Raw genomic sequence first — 27,448 nt, forward strand, 5'->3', positions numbered from 1 at the left:
GTGTGTGTGTGTGTGTGTGTGTGTGTGTGTGTGTGTGTGTGTGTGTGTGTGTGTGTGTGTGTGTGTGTGTGTGTGTGTGTGTGTGTGTGTGTGTGTGTGTGTGTGTGTGTGAGTAGTTGATAATTGACTCCCAGACAGGGCGTGACATTTCCTCTGTGGAGAATAGGGAGGAAAACATCAAACAGACTTTGAAGAAATAAGATTGACTGTGGGGTTACACTATATTTATTACCTGTGTCTTCCATAAAATGCGCATTGCTTTACATTATTAGGCCTACATGCTTTTACCCCCAAAGCGATTTACTGCAGAGGACACAAATCAGGTTAGAATTATGCAGAGCAGAACCGTGCCGGCAGAAGAGCGTAACAGAATAAGAGCAGACAGAGTACAGGAGAGCGAGAGCACGCTCTCGCAAAGTGGATGTTATAGGTTAGCGTTGTGACACGCCAACACATCACTTAGCCCATAATGCACCAGAGCTCAAATGTAATACATGCCTCTACAAATGTCACGGTGTTTAAAAACATAAAGACGTTAGTGTTTGCTCAGCATATTTACCTGTTAGTCTCTGACTCTCTTCTCTTCCCCTCCAATTTATGTTCAGTATGTAAGTTTTAATCAGGAGTCAGAGCTGACATGAAGTTGAAAAGTGTTAACATCAGTCTTGCTAAGATGTGAAAAGTGAGTTGTCCTAAGGTAAGATACGGTTTAGTGCTACTTGGGCCAGACTGCAACCTTACTTGCATGTATGTACCTGTATATGTGTACTGTACACTCACCGGCCACTTCATTAGTAACATCCCTCAAGTGCTGGGTTGGACGCCTTTTGCCTTCAGAACTGCCTGAACTGCCTGCAACAATACTCGGGTAGACTGTGGCATTCCAACAAAGATAAATTGGTACTAATTGGCCCAAATTGTGCTAAAAAAATATCCTTGTGTCATTATATCCCCAGCCTGAAACGTTGATGTAAGGCAGGGTTGACCCATGTTTTCATGTTGTTGACGGCAAATTCTGACCATTCCACCTGAGTGTTGCAACATTTTTCCGATCTTCTAGTGTCGTTTATGGTGAGTCTGTCCACATTGTTGCTTCATTTTCCTGTTCTTAGCTGTCAGGAATTGCACCAAATGTGGTTTTGTGCTGCTAGAGCCCATTTGCCTCAAGATTTGATGTGCTGTGTAATCAGGGATTCTCTTATGCATACCTGGGTTGTAACGAGTGAGTGATTATTTGACTTAATGTTGCCTTTTTATCTGCTCAAACCAGTCTGGCCATTTTCCGGTGACCTCTGCCATCATCAACAAGTCATTTTTGCCCACAGAATCGCTGCTCATTGCATTTTTTTTCTTTTTCATTCCATTCTTTGTAAAGAGATGGTTGTGTGTGAATATCCCAGTAGATCAGTATTTTCTGAAATACTCAAATCAAGCCCTTTCTTCCCCATTATGATGCTCGGTTTGAACTGCATCAGATCATCTCGACTATGTCTACATGCACAAATGCATTGAGTTGCCACTATGTGATTGGCTGATCAGAAATTTGCCTCAATGAACATTAGTAACAGGTGTTCCTAATATAGAGGCCTGTGAGTGTATATGCTGCTTCCCATTTTTTGAATAAATAAAGTAGCCATTGTGGTACACATCCAAAGTATTGCACACATACGTACAATACTTGCAATAGACAATATACAGTAGTGTCTGACAGTGGACACTGCAAAAATAACTTCATAACTCGTGCAAAAATAGACCTTATCCTTTTTTTTAAAAATGTGCAATGTTTTGATCCTTTATCTTCATCAGGTACTGCATTTGTCATACTTATGCATCAGGCATGCATAAATATTTTAAAAGTTTGTTTTTGGGGTATAAAAGCACTCTGGGGGGACAATTGCAGACAGGGACGCAGGGCAAAATACTGACAGGCCGGCCCAGCTGTGGCCTAACGGTAGGGCACTGGGTTGCCGATCCTTCCCTGTCTCTCTCTCTCTACCCACTCATAACCTGTCTCTCCTCCACTGTCCTGTCAAAAATATAGGTAAAAAATATATTCTAATGTATCTCTACTGTATTTGTATTCCACAGGACTGGGGGGCCATAAATGACGGCCAGGAGAACGTCCACATCCAGGACTTCCTGATCTCCGTCGACCGCTTCGTGGGCAGCCTCTCGTCAGCCCGCCACAACATGGAGGCCAGGTTCCAGCTGAGCGAGATGGACGCAGCACCCAACCTCAGCAACCTCCGCGAACCCGCCGACTACACGGCTGCAGGTCCGGATCAGTAATGATTAGTAATGATTTTTTGTTGTTATTAACTTTTTTTTACACAGGGTAACATGGCCCAGTCATGGCTCTAACGGCCTGGGCACCGGACTGCTTTGCGGGTGACTCGGGTTCGATTCTCGGCCTGGGTCATTTTCTGATCCTTCCCCATCTCTCTCTCCCATCTCGTTTCCTGTCATCATCCACTGTCCTGTCTGATAAATAATAACATTTCCAAAATGTATATATAAAAAAACACGGGGTAACAAAACAGTTGGAATTTGTAATGAATTTAAACTCCACCCACTGCTCTCAGTTATGCAGTAATAAACTAGGCCAAACAGATGTAATACATTATTTGTGACCTTCATGCACTTTTGTAAAAACTCATGAATCATAACAGTGCTGTCATTTTTAAATGCAGCACACCTGGCCTCAGAAAGAGAGAGCATCTATGGTACATCTTTGGTTATATGGGTCTTGTCTTGCCTGTCTGCATCTATAAGTTCATAGCGTTTACCTGGTCATGTGTAAAACAGTTGCATAGTTAGTGTGTATCAATAAAGTGGTATTAGTGTTTACCATCTACATCAACATGTTTTTCCTTCTTCTGTAACTCCTCATCTTTTTCTACATCTCCTCTGTCATCTTCATCTCGTCTCGTCTTGTCTCGTCTCGTCTCGTCTCATCTCATGTCATGTCATTTCATCTCATTGTATCTCATCTCATCCTCAATCTTATCTCATTCCCTCTATTGTACTCCTCTTCTTTCTCCTATCTCAGCTAGTAATGCCGAGCTGGTTGAGAGGCTGGAGGTGGTGCTGCTGCACTGGGCTCGTCAGATCGAGCTGGTGCTGACGGAAAGCGAGCAGATGAGGAAGGAGGCGGATGACATCGGCCCCGCAGCCGAGCTCGAGTACTGGAAGAGCCGCATGACAACGTTCAACAGGTGCCGCGCTTCAACTGTCCATCCACACGCCAAACCATGTGTTCCCACACAGCTTACCCTGTCAGTTCCTCTACGCCCACATTCTGTGTTCCCACACAGGGCAGAAAATCCAAGACTGTTCTCATTTCTCCACATCTTCCTCATTATCATCATCATCATAATCTTTTTCTTCTTCTCGCTGTTATTATTAAGCGGGCTTGCGGAGCAAGGACCATGCAGAGCATGGCCCTTGCAGAGCAAGGCCCGATTATAGTCATCTCTAAGTCCTGTTTTATTATTGGTCTTGTGCAGGGCAGCAAAAATAGAAAATGGATCTCCTCCTAGGCCTTTAAAGATAGAGACACCGTTCAAACACTAAAACGACCGGCTCGGCTTGGAGATCGCGTATAGTTATAGGCTTCTCCGTGTCTCTTGTCGTTTTCCCGTTTTTGGCGATTTTGTGAAAGCCTGGGTCCCCATTGAAAACCATGGTGGAACCTTCATGAACCAAAGTTCCGCCACTCTAGAGATTAGAGTGTAGGAGGCTTTTTCGGTCATAAAACATCAACACTTTCACCTAGAAGTTTAGTTGACGCGTTGTTAGCGAGCTCTATGGGATGTCTCCAAATTGTCAATACTTTTTAAATGGCAGGTTTGTAAAAAACGACAGGCCTGGGTCTATGGAGAATCCCATTCTTTCCAAAAGTGCATTTTTCAAGAGATCAGCGCATGTCCCACACGGAGGTCCATTTGTGCCTGAACAATTTAACCTATAAACTTCATTCAAAGACTGTTAGAGAGATCACAAGCATGACTCCGATCTGTGAAAAGGACACGTGCCAACTCCTTTTAGTTTTTTTACAACGATTTTGTAAAGACAAAAAACTCATTCTCATTCTCTTCCCTGTTTAGAGCTCAATACTAACTGTCTTTCAGTCAATCACAACAGGTGCAGCCAATGAAGGGTTCCATTTCAACTGTCACTGTCTCAAGATTCTATTCTTAACGAGCAGGTGCGAGTAACCATTCTAGAAGTCTATTGTTCAGCTCTACAATGCAAAGTAATAATAGTCTTGCTGGACTGTTCATGACAGCCAGCTGCTTGGCTTAGTGGTAATGCATGCTGCTTTAGAGATATGGAGGTTGAGGATTCGAATCCCACCTGAAGCCATGTTGATTTTCAAAATTATATCATATGCAGTGTTCCTTGGCCAACTTAAAATGTCATGTATGTCATTTAGTATGGATGGCAAATGTGCTGAATTACAGATATTGAGGTTGGGGGTTCGAACCCCAGTCGAAGCCATGTTGATTTTCAAAATTATATCATATGCAGTGTTCCTTGGCCAACTTAAAATGCCATGCATGTCATTTAGTATGAATGGCAAATGTGCTGAATTACAGATATGGAGGTTGGGGGTTCGAACCCCAGTCGAAGCCATGTTGATTTGCAAAATGATATCATATGCAGTGTTCCTTGGCCAATTTAAAATGCCATGTATGTCATTTAGTATGAATGGCAAATGTGCTGAATTAGGGATATGGAGGTTGGGGGTTCGAACCCCAGTCGAAGCCATGTTGATTTTCAAAATGATATCATATGCAGTGTTCCTTGGCCAACTTAAAATGCCATGTATGTCATTTAGTATGCATGGCAAATGTGCTGAATTATAGATATGGAGGTTGGGGGTTCGAATCCCAGTCAAAGCCATGTTGATTTTCAAAATGGATATCATATGCAGTGTTCCTTGGCCAACTTAAATGCCATGTATGTCATTTAGTATGAATGGCAAATGTGCTGAATTAGGGATATGGAGGTTGGGGGTTCGAACCCCAGTCGAAGCCATGTTGATTTTCAAAATGATATCATATGCAGTGTTCCTTGGCCAACTTAAAATGCCATGTATGTCATTTAGTATGCATGGCAAATGTGCTGAATTATAGATATGGAGGTTGGGGGTTCGAATCCCAGTCAAAGCCATGTTGATTTTCAAAATTATATCATATGCAGTGTTCCTTGGCCAACTTAAAATGCCATGTATGTCATTTAGTATGAATGGCAAATGTGCTGAATTAGGGATATGGAGGTTGGGGGTTCGAACCCCAGTCGAAGCCATGTTGATTTTCAAAATGATATCATATGCAGTGTTCCTTACAGTGATGCGCGGGCTGACCCGAAAGCAGCGGGCGCTTGCAATTAACTGCGGTCGACCGCAGGCACGGGTTATGAAATATTATTTTTAATGAAATTCGGGTCGGGTGCGGTCGGTCAGGACCTTTGAAATGATGCCGAATTTTAAAGTAGGCTACAGGCTAGCCAATAGGCTATAGTTTACTTTAGCAGACAGGGACATTTTTTGCGAAATAGATCAAAGTTTATATGGCTGAATAACTATGATGGTGCCACGCGCTCTGCAGGAGACTTAAGGCTCCTGCGTCGGCCGAATATCTTCTGCGCGCAACTGGTGCAGCAGGTGCAACCATTGAGTGCATTTTGAAGAACACAGAGGGTGCTCTCTAAACAGTGCAGTGATGGATATAGCCTACATATTCTCTTATACAATTGTAATGGTTTCGCACTCATGTGTTGCTTACAGAGTTTGTTTTCATTTCCTGTGTCGTACCATGACTACGAGGCAATCCACTTGACGGCTGGCTCCGTCTGCTCACCAACCTACAGATTAATTTTCTCCATGTATCCAAACGACGATGTTACCGAAATAAACAGGTGACAGTCGGCAGTCCTCATTGCATGGCCTCGGTTCAAAAATCCAACATGTCCTGTTGAAATGCACAGCTGTCTTGTTTTTGACGCAAATTCCTTTTTTAAGACCTTTTGACGTGATTGTGCTTTGCCAATGACGCTAGGGTGTTCATAAAGACGCACGGCTACTATTTTCAAAGGCGGGTCGGGAAGCGGGCCGGGTCAATATTTTTCATGAATATTTCTTGCGGGCAGGGCAAGCGGGCGGACAAGGGGAAAAAGCGGTCGGGTGTGTCTTGTTTTTTCGTCGACCCGCGCATCACTGGTTCCTTAGCCAACTTCAAATATCATGTATTGTATGTCATTTAATATCAATGGCAAAGGGGTTGGATTACAGATATGGAGGTTGTGAGTTCGAATCCCGCTCGAAGCCATGTTGATTTTCAAAATTATATCATATGCAGTGTTCCTTAGCCAACTTGAAATACCATGTATGTCATTTAGTATATCCCCAAAACGCAGAGCTACAACACTTTCAAGATGGCTGAATCCAAGATGGCTGAATTGTTTGGCCCATAACTTCTGACTGGGTGGATGGAGTTTTTCCAAGATTTCTTTTAGCTTTGTTTTCTCAATAGTACTTTGTTTCATCTCTGCCCCAAAAGGCAAGCCCGCTTCCAGCATTTTCTGTGAGAATGCAATCTAGTTATTATTTATTTATTTTTAAGAATAATGTTTATTGAAGGAAATAGACATTTTACAATATTTCAATATACCACATATTCCTTCGTATTTTGTTTAAGTTTTATACATAAGGAACAACAAAACAATCCCAGCCAACCCCCCACCCCACACAAAATGCAACTGGAAGAACACAAAGGAGAGAGAGAGAGAGAGAGAGAGAGAGAGAGAGAGAGAGAGAGAGAGAGAGAGAGAGAGAGAGAGAGAGAGAGAGAGAGAGAGAGAGAGAGAGAGAGAGAGAGAGAGAGAGAGAGAGAGAGAGAGAGAGAGAGAGAGAGAGAGAGAGAGAGAGAGAGAGAGACCAAAAAGAGCCAGCTAACTAAAATAAGGTATAGAGGTAAGACAGTGAAAAGACTGTGACAATGAGAAAAAGAGAATAAGAAGAGCTCAGGAGCTAGGAATTATTATTATTATTATTATTATTATTATTATTATTATTATTATTATCATTATAATATCAGTGTCCTCAGTAATTACTACGTACAGTAGTAGCTAGTAGCAGCCATCCACTAGAAGTCTCCAGGCATCTCTGTCATATGTAGTTGCAGTGATAGTTTATTTAATACACTGCTGTGGAAGAGGGGTCATAGGGGAGTGAATAACCCTGGAAGCTTCAGGTCCTTTATGCCAATACCTCTCTCTTTACATAGAAATGTCTTTCTGTAGTGTTTCATGGGGCGAGTAACATTGAACTTTGTGACTGTGTGACACTCGTTATTTTTTATTTATCTATTAATTTGTTTTTGCTGCCAGTATGTTTTTTTCTTCCCATCCTCGCGACTTCCAAGTGAATTAAAACGAAATTTAATTAAATTAGAATGAACTTTAATTAAATTTAAATGAAATGAAGCGTAAAAAATCCCTGACTTTTGTGACCGACATGTGGCTTTGGTATATGTGCCGTATTCCCTGTGGCCTTGTATAGAGCAAGAAAAGCCTTTCGTGTACGATGTGATTTTGGTTGTGTGGTTGGTCTCTCCTAGCCTCCTGGACGAGATTAAGAAGCCAGAGGTGAAGAGGGTCCTGGGTCTACTGCAGGTGGCCAAGTCCAAAACCCTCAGGAGGTGGAAGGAGCTGGTCAGCCCTTTATTTTATTCTTACAAATACGTACAGTATATACAGTAGTTATAAACAGGGCTGTAGTCAAGTCCGCCTTTGTAGAGTTCTAAGACTAGTCCAAGACCAGGACTAAGTCTGAGAGAAGAACAAGTTCAAAAAGATTGGAGTCCAAGTCTGAGTCACACGTTGGTCTGTGTAAATCTATGAAAATTATGAATGACAATAATTTGAATGTTTGAAGGTAAATTATTAAGCCATGCAAGTGAAGATAAACAAGAATGTCATTGGATTAAAGCTCCACTTTACAATATATGATGGCCAGCTTTCTAAATAAAAGACTCGGGTGACTCCAAAAGCGATACCTAGCAAGACCACTGTCCGAGTCCATCTGCTAGCGAGTCCAACTCAAGTCCAAGTCTATAGAAAAACGGACTTGACCCGGATGCGAATGCAGTCCATACTCGAGTACTAGCCCTGGTTATAAATATATCGTTATTATATCGTTTCTGTTTTGCAGTTTGATTGTTCAGAATCTGTATTGTAGGAATTACAAAGTAGTTACAAAGTTATAAAGTAAACGCTGATGTGATGTTGCTATGGATTCGCTAATAACCTCTGACAATCTGCTGAAACCATTAAGTTGTCATATTTTCGTTATTTCAAATCTGCATATCTGGTCCTTTGTGGTGATTCTGGGTGCCATGTTGAAGCTCTTACTCTTCTCTTTATTGAAGGATGGAAACATTACTCTTGTATCTAACGAGGCAAAGGACAATGTCAAGTATCTTTACACGCTGGAGAAATTCTTCAAGCCTCTTGGAAAGTGTACTCCAGTAAGTTACTGTGCAGTGTTTTTGATCTTGAAATGAAACACAATTGTTTTTGATTTCACAAGCTGTTCGATTAGGCATTCTGGTGACACTGCTATTGTCACACTGTGTTGTGATTGTGTTGACACTGTATTGACACTGCTATTGTCACACTGTGTTGTGACTGTGTTGTGACATGTTCTGATTACATGCCATCAATTTCTAACATATAACACCATATAAAATAGCCTAGTAAACTAGCCCCATCCGCCAGCGGCCAAAATTATTTTTGCCTGCGAGTGGGTCTAGCCTCCGACTATGCCCCAGGCCCTGAAACTGGCGTACCAATCACAACGCAGGAGATTTGTTTTTAATCTTTGGATGCAATCGGCAGAGTTTTGGTCAGAGCGTTAGCCTATAGGGTTAGAGTTAGGGTTAGACACGGTTTGAAAAACAACGGGTTGTTCCCAACTACAATTTTCTGATGTCTCATTGATCGGGGCCAGACTAAATATTCATATTTAATTTCACATTTAGTCTGGCTTGCCTGGCTACCATATAAACACAGTATGCCCAGAGATGCCATTTAGGTTTTGTCATTATATTTTGTCATTTTGTCATTATGTGTTCTCCAGACCAGCATGCTGGAGCACATCCCCAACCTGATCAATAGCATCAGGATGATCCACAGTGTGTCGCACTACTACAACACCTCGGAGCACATGACGTCGCTCTTCGTTAAAATCACCAATCAGATGGTCACCACCAGCAAGGCCTACCTCGGCCAAGGAGCCGCCAAGATCTGGGACCAGGACAGGTAGGGTCTGAGGGAACTGCTTGATGGGTTTGTCCGTCGACTCACTCACTCCCACTTTTGTTTACTCACACACTCACTCACTCACTCACTCACTCACTCACTCACTCACTCACTCACTCACTCACTCACTCACTCACTCACTCACTCACTCACTCACTCACTCACTCACTCACTCACTCACTCACTCACTCACTCACTCACTCACTCACTCACTCACTCACTCACTCACTCACTCACCGTATGTCAGCCACTCACTCACTCACTCACTCACTCACTCACTCACTCACTCACTCACTCACTCACTCACTCACTCACTCACTCACTCACTCACTCACTCACTGACAGAGTTGTATTGCCACTGCATGGCCTTTCCTTTGCACCCAGAATACTGTGGTGCACAGAAGGTAATAGAGTTGCCAAGGACATGCATTTTTGTGGAATGAATGACATCTATGTTGATTTCATTGCGCAGTAAAGCGCAGCAACACATTTCCTCACTCCAAGTGTTATTGCTCAAGGTGGGCATTTTTATTCACACAATTGCAGCACGATGCTTCTGCTCTTTAATTTCCGCCGCGATTGTTTGGTTTAAATAAAGCCTGGCCCTTTTGTCATCTGTGTGGGCTGTGAAGTGGGGCTCCATTCAGCACAGGCAACCAATAGTGGATGACTTACTCCACTCAGCAACTTTCATGGTTGTGTTGTTGAGATTCATTTGAATGGGGGGGTTTGCACCCTCTCGACACAATTGCAATTTGTTATCATGCACCCATGAAACCGGCCCATACACTGCGCTCAACCGCCTATATACAGAGCACTCAAAAGCCAGCAGAGAGAATTCAGTCTTCATTCCCATTCATTCGTGTTTGTTTTCTTTTCTCTTCCTCTTGATAGACGTGGCCATTTCCCTTATTAAACGATGTGCCAGGCGAACAATAATGAACAACACTTAGTATCTTGCCCGTTCCCAGAAACTGCCCCCTCACAGTGTTCTTCTTTTATTTGTCATTGCATTGCATTGTGTGAATGCTAATGTCTGTTGAACCGCTGTGGCTGTATTGTGTTTATAGGAAGGAGCTGCTGAGGAGGATCAGCGAGTGCTTCCGGCTGAATCAGGAGTACCAGCAGTGCTTCCAGAGGGTGCGCGAGAAGCTGAGGGAGAACCCACACAACAGGCAGTTTGAATTCAGGTGCAACACAACACAAACAAGGCCTGCGACAATGACAATGACAGTGGCAGTTTATTCTTAGAGTACTTTTCAACAACAGTTGACCTTTGAACTTGAACTTGGTTCAAATGAGTTTGCGCACAAGAAAGTGCTATGAAGATTAATCATACAGCGCTGTAAAAAAACATTTTCACATTAGGAGAAGAAAGTGAACATTTTCCTTGATTAATATAACCCTGTCATCTTCCCTGAATCGTCTACATCCTGAAATCTAGACTGGATTTAGTGTCTCTGTGACATGATATTACTGTAATTAAGAATATTATTTATGAAACATAGCATTGATTTACATAGAAATGTATGATACTATGTAAATACAGTATATATTTATCAATCTTCTCACAGACACCCTCTTTCGAATGCAGTTACAGAATTCATCATTCATGAATGCAAAATCTAGGCATGATAAATGAACATCAGATTTAAAAACAAACAGAATCCTTACACTGCATTTCTAAACAAGTCCCACACCTCGATCCTGTAGCGAGAACTATCATCTTTGGGAAGTTCACAGCACAAATAAAAATTGTCCATCACACTGCATAAACAAAGTCTGTCTCGCACATCAATCTGCTCTGTCAGTGAAAACTACATCTTTGGGAAGTTCGACACGTTCTGCCGACGTCTGGAGAAGATAGCGGACGTGGCCCGGACCCTGGAGGAGCTCGCCTCTCTACAGCACATCAAGGTGGAGGGCACCGAGAAGATCTACCTGCGCTTCCAGACCATCCTGACCACCATCAAGTCCAAGACCTACAATGTGCTGGACCATCGCAAATTAGAGGTGAACTTCGCAGTGTGAAAATACTGCAGCTCATAAAAGCCAAGGGTGCTGTAGCGAAGTGGAAAAAGGGTACTCCCTTCTCTGGAGAATCTTGACATGAGTGGTGCACAAAAGTCTGAAGTTTTATTTTAATTGGAGGGGGGATCTGCTTCTTATAAAAGCAGACTTGGACTGGGTACTGAATGTTCATTTTTATACTGTTTATTTTTTTATTGCACAACCACTGATGGGCCTGAGAATACAGCAGAGACTCGTCACTGTCTTCAATTCAGATTACTTCTGTCGGTCTGCAAATTTTTTGTGCAGCAGAGCCAGTTAGATCTCCTCCATTGTTTCTTTCCTTGTCCTTGTCACCAGTTTGAAAACGACTATGCTGACTTCAAGCATCAAATACAGGGATTGTTCCAGTCCCTGCAGGCCCTGCTGGACGCCTGGTTCGAGAAAAACCTTTCAGTAAGAGTTTCACTTCCTAACTGTTTTCTTTATGTAAGCCCATATCCTCAGCAGGCCTGAAAAATGATGAAGGGATTGTGTGTGTGTGTGTGTGTGTGTGTGTGTATGTGTGTGTGTGTGTGTGTGTGTGTGTGTGTGTGTGTGTGTGTGTGTGTGTGTGTGTGTGTGTGTGTGTGTGTGTGTGTGTGTGTGTGTGTGTGTGTCTGTGTGTCTGTGTGTCTGTGTGTCTGTGTGTGTGTGTTCATTTTTTGTCCTTTTGAAGGCAGAGCGTATGCTTGATCTGCTGGCGAAGTTTGAGAAAGGCTTTGGGAAGCAGTTGGATCTGTCGCAGAAATACATGTTTGTTCTCCAGCGCTACGGCCAGGAACTGGAGCAAGTCAGGAGGCTGTACCAGAAGCAGAGTGACGGCCCCCCCATCGCTCGAAACATGCCCACCGTGAGTCCTCACATACCGTAATGGTCTGCAATGACACAGGGGATATACTGTATAGTGCTGATGTGATATGCAGTCTAGTGAAGTAACATTTATCTCTTTAGGGCATTTAATACACTAGTATTTGACTCAAAGTGCTTTGGTGAAGAGAAATGAAGGAAATAAATAAAAACAGCAATAAGCAATGAGCAAAGAAAGTGGAAACAATTATACACACACAGTATATGCTTGAAACATGGCCACGGTGAGTAATCATATGTACTGTATGATCTTCAATGACACAGTATACTGTATAATATATACAGTCCCAGGAAAAAGTTTGTACACCCTTTGACATTTCTTACCTTTCTGTCAAAATTGGTCATAAAACATGGTCTGATCTTCCCGGAAATCGCAAGAAGGAACAACCAGAGTCTGCTTTAATTAATTCAACCCAAACATTTACAAGTTTTCATATTTTCATTGGCCATAAGATAAAAACATTCACAGGACAGCAAGGCATAAGTAAGTACACCCTTGCATTCAATAGATTTTAACCCTAAATTAGTCGCAATAACCTCAACCAGATCTTTCCTGGAGTTGCAGATCAGATTAACAAAACAATCTGGATGTATCTGGTCTCCCTCTTCTTTAGAAAACTGCCTCTCGTCAGCAAGGTTTGTGGGATGTCTGGAGTGCATAGCTTTCTTGACGTGATGCCATATAATCTCAATTGTTTTTTGTCAGGGCTTTGACTGGGCTATTCCAGAATGTGTATTTCATTATTATGAAGCCATTCTAAAGTCGATTTGCTTCTAAAGTATGGGTTGTTGTCACATTTCAGCACCCATCCTCTTGTGTGCTTCAACTGTGTGACAGACTACATCGCTTTTTTTCTGTAAAATATCTCGATAAACTTCTGAGTTCATTGTTCCACTGATGATAGCAAACTCAAAAGGGCCTGAGGCAGCAAGGTAGCCGCATATAATGATGCTCCCGCCACCATACTCAAAGGCGGAGATGATGTTTTGTTGAAGGTGTGGTTCTCCAGTTCTCCTCCAAACATGACATTGTGTGTTCCCCTGAACAATTCAACTTTGGTTTCAACGTTGGTCTACAGAATATTTTGCAGTAATTCTATGAAGCATATAAATGCTTTTTCGCAAACCTCAAAGGTGCAGCAATATTTTTTTGGACAGAAACCCCATTCATTTTAGAATGGTAGAATGAATCCCATTTTTAGCTATTCTGGTTACATCTCCTCTTCTGAGTATGGTGGCGGGAGCATCATTATATGCGGCTACCTTGCTGCCTCAGGCCCTTGACAGTTTGCTATTATCAGTGGAACAATGAACTCAAGTTTATTGTGATATTTTACAGAAAAAAACGTGAGGAAGTCTGTCACACAGTTGAAGCACACAAGAGTATGGGTCCTGAAATGTGACAACAACCCATACTTTAGAAGCAAATCGACTTTAGAATGTCTTCATAATAATGAAATACACATTCTGAAAAAGCCCAGTCAAAGCCCTGACAAAAAAAAATTGAGATTAAATTGCATGAAGTCAAGAAAGCTATGCACTCCAGACATCCCACAAACCTTGCTGACGAGAGGCAGTTCTCTAAAGAAGAGGGAGACAAGATACAAACAGATTGTTTTGTTAATCTGATCTGCAACTACAGGACAAGTCTGGTTGATGATATTGCAACTAACTGAGGGTTAAAACCTACTTAATGCAAGGGTGTACTTACTTATGCCCTGCTCTCCTGTGAACATTATGGCCTTATGACCAATAAAAATATGATAACATGTAAATGTTTGGGTGGAATTAATTAAAGCAGACTCTGATTGTTCCCTCTTGAGATTTCCGGGAAGATCCGACCATGTTTTATGATCAATTTTGACAAAAATCTAAGAAATTTCAAAGGGTGTACAAACTTTTTCCTGGGACTGTACATGAACGTACTGATGTATCATTAATTATTTCTGTGCCAGTATGGTATGATGGTATGCATATTATACATACAGTATAGCCTACATTACATATGGCCTTTAGTGACACTGTATATGTTGCTGATGTGATGTCTTCTGATGTATCATTAATTGGCACTACAGTGTGAGCATGTATTGTGATGCATATTGATATAAATAAACAAATAAATGCGCACACACACACACACACACACACACACACACACACACACACACACACACACACACACACACACACACACACACACACACACACACTTACTTGCCAGCAGCATGAACAAAGTAGTTATGTATTTATGCAAAACACATTTTAAATACTGTATGTAGATGAGTAGTTCTTTTTCTTTCTTTCTTTCTTTCTTTCTTTCTTTCTTTCTTTCTTTCTTTCTTTCTTTCTTTCTTTCTTTCTTTCTTTCTTTCTTTCTTTTTTTCTTTCTTTGTTATTTACTCTTCTGCATCCACTAAATGTATGGTCTTTTCCATCTTGTAGATTGCGGGTAAAATACTGTGGTCACGACAGCTCTTCAGGAGGATTGAGCTGCCAATGACTATGCTGAAAGACAAGCTGGATATTCTGAAGGTATTACTTAATGGATTCTCCGCCTGACTGCCTCTGAACTTGTCATGCAGGGGAACAAGTGAAACTGGCCAAAAAGGCACTTACTGTAACTTCTTCTGCTTTTCCCCAGCTCGTCTCACTCAGGGGACTCGAGCGTGGCCAAGTTATTTTGAGAATTGGTCTGCAGCTTTTTTGGACGTCTCTGACGTTGTCTTGTATATAACCTGTCTGTCTGCAAAGTTTAAAAAAAGCAGTGCTAAATCAACACTCAAAGTGTTCTCTTGGACCAAATACTATAATCTAGAAGATCGTCTATCTTAAGTGTTGAATTATAACTGCATTTGTTCATATATGTTGTCTCTTTACATCATTCTTCTATCTGATCCATCAGCTTCCCACAGTATAAGACTCATAGTAAGTCCTGTCTTTCTACGCTTCAAAACACATGAAAGGTCCCGGAGATGAAGAAGATTATCCGCTGCTACAACCAGCTGGCGGCGGTGCTGCTGGAGTATGAGCTGCTGTACCACAGGGGCTGGGTGCAGGCGGTGGAGCAGGGGCAGCACGGCCTCAACGCCACCCTGCTCATCAGGCATCCAGAAACCAAGGTAGGGACACAACACCAACCCTCCAGGTCAGGCATCCAGAAACCAAGGTAGGGATGTACCACCAACCCTCCCAGTCAGACATCCACAAAACCAAGGTATGGCCCCAACTCCAACCCTCCCAGTCAGACATCCACAAAACCAAGGTATGGACACAACACCAACCCTCCAGTAGGTCAGGCATCCACAAAACCAAGGTAGGGATGCACCACCAACCCTCCAGATATGGCATTCACAAACCAAGGTACGGCCGCAACCCCAACCCTCCAGATATGGCATCCAGAAACCAAGGTATGGCCCCAACTCCAACCCTCCCAGTCAGACATCCACAAACCAAGGTACGGCCGCAACCCCAACCCTCCAGATATGGCATCCAGAAACCAAGGTATGGCCCCAACTCCAACCCTCCCAGTCAGACATCCACAAAACCAAGGTATGGACACAACACCAACCCTCCCAGTCAGACATCCACAAAACCAAGGTATGGACACAACTCCAACCCTCCCAGTCAGACATCCACAAAACCAAGGTATGGCTTCAACGCCAACCGCCTCACTCCACCCTCCTAGTCAGGCATCCACAAACCAAGATATAGCCTCAACGTCAACCCTCCTAGTCAGGCATCCACATCCACATCCTCAAACCAAGGTATGGCCTCAACTGCATGCCAACCGCCTCACTCCACCCTCCTCGTCAGGCGTCCACAGACCAAGGTATGCCCTCAACTCCACCCTCCTAGTCAGACATGCACAAGGTATGGCCTGAATGCAGGGTCGGATTTACAGTAGAGGCAAGGGTAGGTACTTGCCTTGGGCCCGCAAACTTCCCTAAGGGACTTCAAGGGTCCCCAGACCTATTGGCCATTCCACATTCCTTGTAAAAAGTAAGGATTTGAAGGGCCCACTGACTAAATTCATATTGGGCCCCAAAATTGCTACAAAGTAAATCGGCCACTGACTGAACACTAACCCTCCTCGAACCAAGGTATCCTCCTTGGGTTTTCTCCTCGTTTCCTCCTCGTCAGAAGAGTTGCATGTATTGTGGTGAGGTGGGCGGGCCCTTTCAGATCACTTTGTCCCGAGCCCGGCCAAAGCCGGCAGTGGCCTTGCCTGCCCGGCCACCCCTCCCGTCCTATGTGGGCTTGGGCTTTGAGCCCGGCAGCACTACCCAGATTGATTGGAAAGTAGTATTTTTCCTAAACCTGTGGCTGAAATTGAGATGCACCATTTGTAACAGAGCCTAGTTTTGTAGGGACTTGCTATTAATATGTATGAAAGCCAAACCAAAGCCCAGCGAAAAAAAAAACCCTTGGCAACAGCTGGTGTAATGTATCGCTTTTCATATATATACAGTGTACAGTACACATGTGGCCCTGTGTATACAAAAAGCATCCCACATCAATGTCTTTTGCTTCAAGGCATTCTATAGCTCGCAGATTAAAAAAAATGCTCTGTAGCATCTGTTGCATCCAACTGACCATCATGCAAATGTATTCTGTCTTCTTCCCCAGGAGCTATTTGTCAACCTGGACCCGCTGGTGCTGGAGGTGCTACAGGAGGCAAAGTGCATGAGGAAGATGGGCTTCTCGGTACCCAGGGCCATCCTGGCTGTCTGTGCCAGCGAGGCCCAGCTAAAAGCCCATCAGAATAAGTGAGTTGGCTGCATGGCATGGCATCGCCCTCCTACAAGAAACAAGACTTCTTCTTTTCACTTCTTTTTGACAGGATGGCATTGAACATTGGCATTGGGTGGCATTGGATGTGGTTGAACAACAGCATTGATGGATTACTTAGAGCTGAACTGAATCTGTGTTCTACAACTTTTAGCATCAGTTCGGAGCTCAATTAAACAAGCCTAAGTTGTTTTTTTAAACCGTTGAAGTAATGCATACATAATCAAATCAGTGGTCCACTGGCTTAAAACATGGTTAGAAGCACTTCTGAATTAGCTATACTTCCCTCCCTGACCACATTTTGTAAGTCTGACGGAGCTGGCCATCTCACTACGAATGCATTTCATTTTCCAACCTGTAGGGCAGCCAAAGATTAAGACGTTTTTTAGTGTTGCTTTAAACTGAATTATTAAAACGAATCAGTTTCCATATTCCATATTTCCATATCAAATCAAATAGGAATTTAGCCTGAATTTGAAAAAGTCCTATATCCTTAACACTTGTCCAGTGTGCAGGAGAGAGAGAGATAGAGAGTCTTAAAAATAGTTTGCGCCAACGTAATGAGCTGGCTACGTGTTTCAACCCTTTCGTAGGATCCGGTATCCGGTTCCGGATCCGGCAGGATCTTAAGCAGTGGATCCGGTATCCGGCAGGATCCTAAAAATCAGGATCCGGTGCATCTCTACTAAATTCTGACTTGTTGTCCACCAGTCTGCAGGAGATGCTTGAGGAGCTCCAGGCGTCGGTGGGGGGCATCCCTGCTCTCCTCCTGCCTGTCATGCAGCCCTTCATCAGCCATGTGGAGACCGCCCTCATCCCCGGCCTCACCACGCTCACCTGGTCCTCTCTCAACATAGACGCATGTGAGCACAACATCTATGGAGAGTGAAAGATCTCTTTATTGACAAACAAATATCACACCATTCACAAATACATTTCATGTTCCAGAAACAAATATAAGACTATTCACACATATAGTAATACGTGACTTACAAATAAATGCACTAACACACATGTGCCCAGAGCTGAATAAGGTAGAAGTAGAGGTACTGTTACAAATGTAAACACAGCACTAGCAGTGTGATGTTACATAGCAGCAACTAGCCTTGACATTTACACCTGTAACCTACAAAGATAAAGTCTTAGTGCACATAAAAACAGTTGGAGCCACTAATTTGGTACCATGTTTCCTTGCAAGGAACATGAAATCTCCATTGATTTCACACTTTCACACCGTCACACATTGGAAGGCTCCTGGAAGTCGCATGGTATACACACATGAAAGGGGATAAAATAGGTGGTTACTACTGTATGTAAACACAGAAACTGTGAAATTTCACCTGATGCGAGTATGTACACATCCACCCACAAAGACAAAGCTCACATGTTGAAAAAAATGCACTGTTAATTTAACACTACTCTGAGAATATATGGCTTTGTTTGATTCTAGCATAGACACATGTGAGCAAGCATCTGCCCTGCAAAGACACAGATGCAGACATCTAAGAATGGTCTCATATTCTATCTCAGTGATTCTCAAAGTGTGGTCCGGGGACCACTAGTGGTCCGCGACAGAGCTCAGATGGTCCGCAAGGGGATTTCTACTTTTCCAAGACAAGCTAGGAGTAGGCTTCATTTGTGACATTATTTCAAAGGCATGCATAGCTGTCATATTTTCACCACAAAAGACAGGCATATAATGTGAATTAATGTGAATTACCGCTAAGTAATCTGCATCGAAATCAGCAGTGTCAAATTAGCACCCATCAACTGTCAATTCAGTTGACAGGTGGTCCCTGAACATTTTTAGGGAGGAAAAGTGGTCCTTGGCCTGAAGAAGTTTGAGGGACACTGTATCTATCTCATATACTGTATATATTGTATCTTCATTCTCCTTCTTCATTCAATTCTCTCATATTGAATTCTATTCTTTGAGTTATGAATTGACACAACAAGGTCGTTTATGTTCTAAAACAGTGGTAAGCTAGGGGTCAATTCAACACTCAAAGGCTTGAATTAACACTAAATTGATTGGGACCATACCCGTCAACATGTGGCAACTGTGTAATTCTATTGAAATGAGAAAAGGAATGAAGCACTGAACACTCTACATATAAAAAAGGATGAATTAATATCTCACCGATGGAACTGTGTAAAGACCATCCATTAGGCAAATTTGTTGACTACTCATGGGGTAATTACATGAAATTGGTGCTGGGTTATTCAAAGCAACTAATAATCTAACAAGTTCCTACTTTCCATTAAGAAGTGACTTTATTGAAATAGCAATATTTTGCATATTTAATGGCAATACAATTATTCTTGCAATAATTTTTACCAACCACACCAAAGCCTAGAATGGCAGCATGACTTAAATTCATCACAATAGTTCAGATTGTTATTGTTTTCATTTGTCTTCAGAGAGAGAGAGAGAGAGAGAGAGAGAGAGAGAGAGAGAGAGAGAGAGAGAGAGAGAGAGAAAGAAAGAAAGACATCTAAGAAAAAAGAAAGATAGCAATACATGCCAGGTTATTACCAACATGCTCCTATTGTATCAGTCGTGGAAGGTGTGTACGAGGCTGTGGGGGAGCTGAAGCAGGTGGTAAAGGTGGCCTGTGACACCCTGGAGTGCCGTGTGGAGAGGGCTTTCCATGCCATGGCCACCACCCCGCTGCTGCCCCTGCCAGCCGACGAGCCTGTGCCCGCGCCCTCCTTCCAGGCCCAGGCCGAGAGGGCAGTCAAGGCAGCGGGAGAGGAGCTGGCTGGGTGAGTTTACAAGCTGTTATGCACACACACACACAAACACAGACACAGACACAGACACGCACGCATACACGCACGCACGCACGCACGCACGCACGCACGCACACACACACACACACACACACACACACACACACACACACACACGCACACACACACGCACACACACACACACACACACACACACACACACACACACACACACACACACACACACACAGGCTTTGGGGGTCAGCGATGCATCCACTGTTGTGGTGAGGACAGTGTTGCTCCTTTTATTGGGCTGTGTGCACCAGCTGCAACAGAGATTCTATTGTTTACAATACAGCCCTAGTGTACAGGCAATGGATTTGAAACTAATACATTATCAATACACCAGATGTTTTTTGAAGCCATTCTGCAAAACCTTCAAATTAACATTCATTAGTTGAAATTCTGTTTACATCTTTCTGTTTAGAAATGTTTTTGGACACTTTTGACGTACTATGGGTTATGTACTGTACAGTATGAGATCTATTGACAAAGTACAGGAATTTAGCTTGACATACAAATTAAGTATTGTTACTGATTCTGCTGTGCTGTCCATATTATTTTGCTTTCATTTGCTCCACAGTCAAAGTGGACTGGCAGAAGCAGCCATGTATGACATGATCCAAGAACTGAAGAGGAAGATGAAACCAGCAGAAGCAGTCAACTTAGAGGTAACGTCTCTATTGACATATTGGTAAATACTGAGCTGCAGTTCATGGGGTGTGATGTCTCTACAATATCATTCAGAGGCTACAGTTATAGTGATAAGCAAATGTGCAGTAACTCAATCTCAGTTGACAGTAACTGGGTTTTACTACTTATTAATAGATTAATGATTAATACTTATTAATAGATCAGATTGAGATCAGTTGAAATGCAGAGGCGAGGTTTATGTGTTTATATTAGGGAGGGAGATTAAAAAAAAGACAAATGGCCTCAGGCCTCTCTCATTTTCTCCCTCTCTCACTTCCTAAAGTTATGTTAACAGCTGGACAGGTACAGGGAAGAAGGAGGCTCTGACAAGGCCAGTATTGAGTGTAAGCATCCCTCACCAGAAGTGAGGTCACATTGACCGATGCCACAGGCAGGTGTAATCTTATCCATTTTCAAGGATCAAAGACAATTTCAAATCAAACATCCTGAGGCCAGAGACAAAAGGCTCTTTTCCAATGCCGATTTTCTGGTAGGCCCAATCAAAAAGCAAAAAGTGGCGGCCGAGTCGCACTGTGTCGAGCTGTAGGCCTACCAGAAAACCGGCGGTGGAAAAGAGCCTAAAGACAACTTTTAGTAGGCCTCTAACAGACTAAAACATTTATTCAAACATGGATAAAACAATACATGGACATCGAAATGGGGGCATTACTCAGATGCCTTCACAGTCTCTCGGTCCCATGTTGGTCTGGTCAGGGTTCGTTTACGTGCCTGCACCCTGATGCCAAGCAGAAGACGCGATGCCAGTCCTGTTTGCCCTGTCGCTTCTACAACCTGATGGGTCAGCTTTGCCAAAAGAACACAGAAGCCCTGGTCAAAGGTACGGAGTTTTACACCATATCTCATAAGTTTCTAACAGCATTTTATGTCCCAGGTGTAATTTTTTTCATCTTTCTCATCTTCTCTCATTTATTCTCTGTCTGCAGATAAGTATAATTCCCCCCGGGGATCAATGAAGTTACTCTACTCCACTAAGTGCACCCAGTGGTGTAGTGAAAGGCTTATGCACCTATTTTATTTTTTAAATCTTGTATGCATAATTTACCAGGCTTTGAAGCGTTAGACGCCTACGACTATTTTCACCACTACACTACAAAGTACATCTCTCACTGACACTGGGCTATCTTTTTCTTGATTACCACAATACCTTGTGTATGTGTGTGTGCATGTGCGTGTGTGTGTGTGTGTGTGTGTGTGTGTGTGTGTGTATGTGTGTGTGTGTGTGTGTGTGTGTGTGTGTGTGTGTGTGTGTGTGTGTGTGTGTGTGTGTGTGTGTGTGTGTGTGTGTGTGTGTGCGTGCATGTATGTGTGCAATGTACTGTATGTGTGTGTTTTTGTTATTTCACTGGGTCACTGCTTGGATGCTCGCAACTTTTTTGTGTTTGTGCCTCCCCCAATGCTATCCCAAAGCCACCAAGACATCTCTGGACTCTCTGAGAAAGCGTCTGCATGTGGTGAGCTCCAAGTACGTGTCAGCCTTTGCCCTCCCGGGCCGCCAGCCTTCCCAGGTGCCCCTCTTCAGAGCCTCCATACAGCTGGCCATCCCCAACATCGTCCTCAGACCCAGCCTGGAGGACATCCAGGTAAAACATGGCACAACACAATACAATGTGATAGAGTGCAGCACGGTACAGTACTGCACAGCACAGCACAGCACAGCACAGCACGGTACAGTACTGCACAGCACAGCACAGCACAGCACAGCATCAGACCCAGCCGAGAGGACATCCTGGTACAACATTACACGACACAGCACAGCATACAACACAGCACAGCACAGTACAACACAGCACAACACGACACAATGCAATATGGCACAGCACAGCACAGTACAACACAGCACAGCACAGCACAGCACAGCACAAATGGGTCATTTCACGTGAAATCAGACACTTTGGGACCCGACCGACACAGATTTCAATCGTACTTGCTGTGCCTGTTTAGTAGCAAGGTAGCACCCCAGAACTGCATTTGTGTGGATCTGACACCAATATTAAGGGAGAAACAGACTAGCAAAGGTTTACATATGAGGGTAGGACACTATGCATTCAGCCTTGATTATATCAGTCAGTGTAAGTCACAAAAGGATGTCTGAGGTGTTGTTTGAAAGCTCTTTTCTGGCTCTACAAATTACACACACAGCATGGAATACAACAACCTTCAGAATATGAATTATGATACAATGAAAAATTTAAAATTGAATATCAAACAAATATGTATTTTAAAATGGCCAGTTTCTTGCCTAAACATAGCCTGCAATGTCATGAACAACATCTGAAATGCTGGTGTTTGGTTATTCATGGTGTTTGGTTTATTCATTTCAGAGATAATGGGACTCAAAAATATGGCAAGTATTTGCAAGTATTTCAAGTATGATTGAAATATGTGTCGGTCGGGTCCCAAAGTGTCTGATTACACGTGAAATGACCCAAACGCCCCCTTGACGTCATCATAAGTCACCCAACGCCCTCTTGAAAACATCACAAGCCTGCCAACGCCTCCCTTAGTTTTACAAAATAAAATAGATTAATGTCTCCCAAAGGCAACTGAGCACTCCACGTTTCAGCTGTATCCATCTTAATGCCCTCTAGGCATCCCTAACGCTGCTCTGGGTTGTAGAGCCCCAGTTCAGAAATATTATATTAGATTAACTGTCCCTCTCTTACCAAATTGCCGCATGACTCCACATGGGCCTTATTGTAGTACTTTAGGTAATGTTTGGTCATTTATTTTAGATGACAGTCCCATGTGAGAGGCTATTCACTGTGCAGCCAGGTGCAGCTTATTTGAATTATCAGCATCCCGCAGTACTCTACTTATGAATATGCCAATTAAAAGCATATCCAAAGCCAATAGGCAACTGCTACTTATTTTTGGTCACTGTTTCATTCTTTTTCCCTACTGGAATTGAATGTCCCTCTCGCAATGTGCTGTAATCATGAGGTTGTTTTGGTGTAAGTTTATGGTTTGCGTTGATGAACCACAGCTTGGCAGGCTGTAATTTATCATCAGTCGTCTGAGCTCAGTGGTGAGTCTGTGGGTTTCTCCTGCGCTGACCACTGCTTTACTTGGCTATTATGTCTTCTTTTTCTCCACGCAGAGCATTTTGAACAAAGTGGTGAACACAGTGCTGTCCATGGCCAAAGACATCCCCCTCTGGCAGTACTCCCATCTCCATCACAAGCAGCTGCAGGTAACTTCACAGCGTCTTGATCGACTTTATGATTTAAATCGAATAACAATACCCTTCCATCCCAACATCAGCTCTGTGGGTTTGCAACAAAATAATGATCATATACTTCTGCACTTGTGTTTAGGCTTACTCTGTGTCACTTTGGTCTGACAGTGTTACTGAGTTCAACCAACCTCTGGAATAACCACAATGTTTTTCTCAATAAATGTTTTCCTCCAAGTGTGGGAACTGTGGTGGAGCTGTCATCCACATGCATACAGTATCTGAGGCCCTGTAGCATAATATATATTACTGTACACATGATCTGCCCTCGTTCATGCTTCTGAAAGAAGCGAGCGAGACGGCGTTGTCATCTGTCCTCATTATGATCCTGTATATATGACTCTCTGCCTCTCTGCTTGCCGTGTTGCCATGGTAAATGAATGTATGGGCAGCACAGTGCACAGCCTCCACATGGTCGGTACTGACTGCTGCTTCCCCTATATACAGTAATTGCACACTGTGAAAAGCAGCTATTATGCTGTGCATAGGCCAATGATCATTTGACATTGATGGCCAAGAAATGGCTGGTTTTCATTGTGGTTAGATGGCGGTAACCAAATAGACACGTGTGTGTGTGTGTGTGTGTGTGTGTGCGTGTGCGTGTGCGTGTGTGTGTGTGTGTGTGTGTTTGTGTGTGTGTGTGCGCGTGCGTGTGTGTGTGTGTCTCCGGTAGGACTGGGTGGGTGGAGGGAGAACAACATATTCTATTCAAAGGACTTTAGTTCTAAGCACTGGACACCTTCTTCCAGCTGAAGAAGTTTGTTGCCTAGCCATTGTGGTCTGGTCCCACCTGTCCTGCTAGAGAAGACGGCCTTGGTATTGAAAAGTGTCCCATGGCCATATCTATTCCCTCTGGGAATCGTTTCCCAAAAACTCTTTAACAGTGCTTAAGCCTAAGTAGTACTTATATATGAGGTGCCCCATGGCCAATGTATCAGGAAAAGGCATGTATTGCATTTGTGTAGTGCATGTATACGTATATAGTGTATGTGACTTTTAATGATTATGTGTGACCTATTCCTTAGGCCTACAGTACTATTTACCATTAGGGTTTTGGGAAACATAAAAGCCTAGGCCTAGCCTGGGAAATCCCATGCTGCTCTCCACAATCGTTCCGATCTGAAAGACAGCATGGATTCTATTGCTCAGCGAGGCAACTAGATCTTGGGGGCCGATCAGAGAGCGGGGAGGGGTGGAGAGGAGATGACTGCAATTTGTTTGAATAGATACAACTAACACGATTGGCTCTGGGCTGCTCATATGCCAAATGACACATTTGTAATGCCCAATAAATGGCCATGAGTAGTCGTAAATCACACCTTTGAGAAATTGCATAGGTAGTCTCCAGACTATCTCACCTGTGAGATTGGGCTCGGTCGTGACGACGCAGTAAGATTTTTGCTAGGCAGTGGGCATGCGCACTTTGCCAGTTTGATGCATTCTGGTAACCACAATGCATCAAACTGGCAAAGTGTGCATGCCCACTGCCTAGCAAAAATTGTACTGCTTCGTCATGAACGAGCCTATTGTCTGATGTTAATCAGGTAAGCCCTGACCAGGTGTGTGAAAGGGGGGCGAGACAAGCAAAGCCTCTTCAGTTCCTTCCCTTCCCACTAGGTGGAGCAGCAGGCAGCGAGAGACCTGGGCGACGACGGGCCGGTCACCAAGCAGCTGACCCTGCGACCGCTGGATAGGCAACTGGCCGAGCACAAGGACGTCACCAAGGCAGTGGTGCAGCTCAGCTCCATCGTCTCCTCTCTCAAGGCCGACGCCGGGGACGTACTGGACGGACTGGCACACTTCTCAACCCTCTGGAACCAGGTGGCTTGTGACAAAAAAAAAATATATATACTGTATATATAGGCCTATATAGTAAATATAAATATAAATACAAATGAATAAAATATATCAATCTATCTATCTATCAATATTTCTATCAATCAATCAATCAATCAATCAATCAATCAATCAATCAATCAATCAATCAATCAATCAATCTATCTATCTATCTATCTATCTATCTATCTATCTATCTATCTATCTATCTATCTATCTATCTTTGTTCCATTCTTTTTACCTTTTTTCCTTCAAATTGGATTTCTAAAATTGTTTTTAATAGTGGTTAATTAGGCCCGTAGGCTTTTGAATCAGCACTGCCTGTAAGTGCTCTGAGCAGGTTTGAAGTAGCAGAGCATCTCTCTGTTGTTCTCTATGTTCTGTACAGAATATAAAGGCCAAACTCCTTCATACGGCTTTAGTCAGAGGTTACTTTTACTGTAAGATGGCCCGGCCGTGGCTGGGAGAGGTGGATTGGATAGCATTGAAGAATTAGACAAACATCCGAGTCCTCAAATGGGGCATTACAGCCCAAAAATATGGTACATTATTCAGTTCAGTTCACAATGAAACTGTATGTTTTGGGCAGGAGTTTATTGACATCTTCACTTCTCAGAAGTAACAACATATCTCAAAGCATGAATAAATGTCCAACAGGATAAATAGATGCAGTTCACCCATCGGCCATTGTTTACTTTATTGGCAAATATGCTGTTAAAAATATTCAGACTTCAGCTTTACCCCTGTTGTTTTCATATGACTTCAAACTAGAAAACAACTCCCTTAGGACCTGCCGGCCACTCATGCCAAAGGCCAAATGTTGCATCACTCCATATATCAGTATAGTATAAGAGTGGATATAAGAGGACAAAAAAACATGAAAGAAAAACCAAGCAGAGGATCAGCCTCTTCAGTTGATCTGTATCATTACACACACACGCGCACTCGCGCACGCACACTCACACGCACACACACACACACAAATAAACACACACACACACACACACACACACACACACACACACACATAGAGAGAGGAACATAAGTACATTGTACTGTTGCCATGGCGAATTCAAACTTGATGAAGCCTCGCAATGAATTAGATGTGAAGGGCAATGAAACATCGTTTTCTTTTCTCCCTGGGCACCGTTGAATTGAATGGTGCCTTTAAACCAGCACCTCTTTGTTCTTGGTAAACAAGCAGTTAGTGTTCCCCAAGGACTTGCGTGTGTACACACATTCACTAACTCAGCAGCGTAATTTTGTGTTCAATATTGGAGGGTGGGTCTTAGAATCAGGAAACTTCAAAAGTGGAGAAGACGCGCTCACACTATCGCCTAAATATTGTAACAGTTCTTAACTGGGTGCTTAATCCCACATAAAACATAAATGAATGAATGAAGCGAAGGACAGCACTCTTCAGATTTTTTCTTTGTTTATTCGCCCACAAACGTTTCGGGCAGAGCCCTTCTTCAGCGTGTAATGGCGTTTGCAAAGAAAAAATCTGAAGAGTGCTGTCCTTCGCTTCATTCATTCTTAGAATCAGGACAAATAACATAGAAGGTACTAGGTATATATGTATTGATCAAAGATCTGGAACTCCTATGCACAGCCAGGTTCCAGGTGCTGGTGAAGTGCAGTCATCAGTATATATGTATTGATCTTAATAATAATAATAATAATAATAATAATAATAATAATAATAATAATAATAATAATAATAGGTTGCATTCAGGTAAATTGGGCCACTTTTTCCCATTCACTTATATCAAAAAAAGTGGCCCAATAACTAGTGGTGTCAACAATGATCGATTCGGCGATCCGAATCGATCCGGGGCATGG

General features: G+C 43.0%; 1 protein-coding gene across 1 annotated transcript in view; it reads left to right on the forward strand.

Moving 5' to 3' along the window:
- The window catches only part of dnah5l (dynein, axonemal, heavy chain 5 like), a 137,443-nt gene that overhangs the window by 5,976 nt on the left and 104,019 nt on the right, over window positions 1–27,448 (forward strand). Inside the window, exons 8-26 of the mRNA XM_063206760.1 lie at window positions 2,089–2,275; window positions 3,050–3,215; window positions 7,623–7,716; window positions 8,433–8,531; window positions 9,143–9,324; window positions 10,395–10,514; window positions 11,136–11,337; window positions 11,695–11,790; window positions 12,053–12,226; window positions 14,686–14,775; window positions 15,207–15,362; window positions 16,870–17,009; window positions 17,743–17,894; window positions 19,590–19,797; window positions 20,408–20,495; window positions 21,232–21,355; window positions 21,946–22,118; window positions 23,636–23,728; window positions 25,388–25,591. Coding sequence (XP_063062830.1) covers window positions 2,089–2,275; window positions 3,050–3,215; window positions 7,623–7,716; window positions 8,433–8,531; window positions 9,143–9,324; window positions 10,395–10,514; window positions 11,136–11,337; window positions 11,695–11,790; window positions 12,053–12,226; window positions 14,686–14,775; window positions 15,207–15,362; window positions 16,870–17,009; window positions 17,743–17,894; window positions 19,590–19,797; window positions 20,408–20,495; window positions 21,232–21,355; window positions 21,946–22,118; window positions 23,636–23,728; window positions 25,388–25,591 — 2,748 coding nt within the window. The remainder of the gene's footprint in view (window positions 1–2,088; window positions 2,276–3,049; window positions 3,216–7,622; window positions 7,717–8,432; window positions 8,532–9,142; window positions 9,325–10,394; window positions 10,515–11,135; window positions 11,338–11,694; window positions 11,791–12,052; window positions 12,227–14,685; window positions 14,776–15,206; window positions 15,363–16,869; window positions 17,010–17,742; window positions 17,895–19,589; window positions 19,798–20,407; window positions 20,496–21,231; window positions 21,356–21,945; window positions 22,119–23,635; window positions 23,729–25,387; window positions 25,592–27,448) is intronic.

This window comes from Engraulis encrasicolus, chromosome 9 (genome assembly GCF_034702125.1).
Source record: "Engraulis encrasicolus isolate BLACKSEA-1 chromosome 9, IST_EnEncr_1.0, whole genome shotgun sequence".
Taxonomy (NCBI): Eukaryota; Metazoa; Chordata; class Actinopteri; order Clupeiformes; family Engraulidae; genus Engraulis; species Engraulis encrasicolus.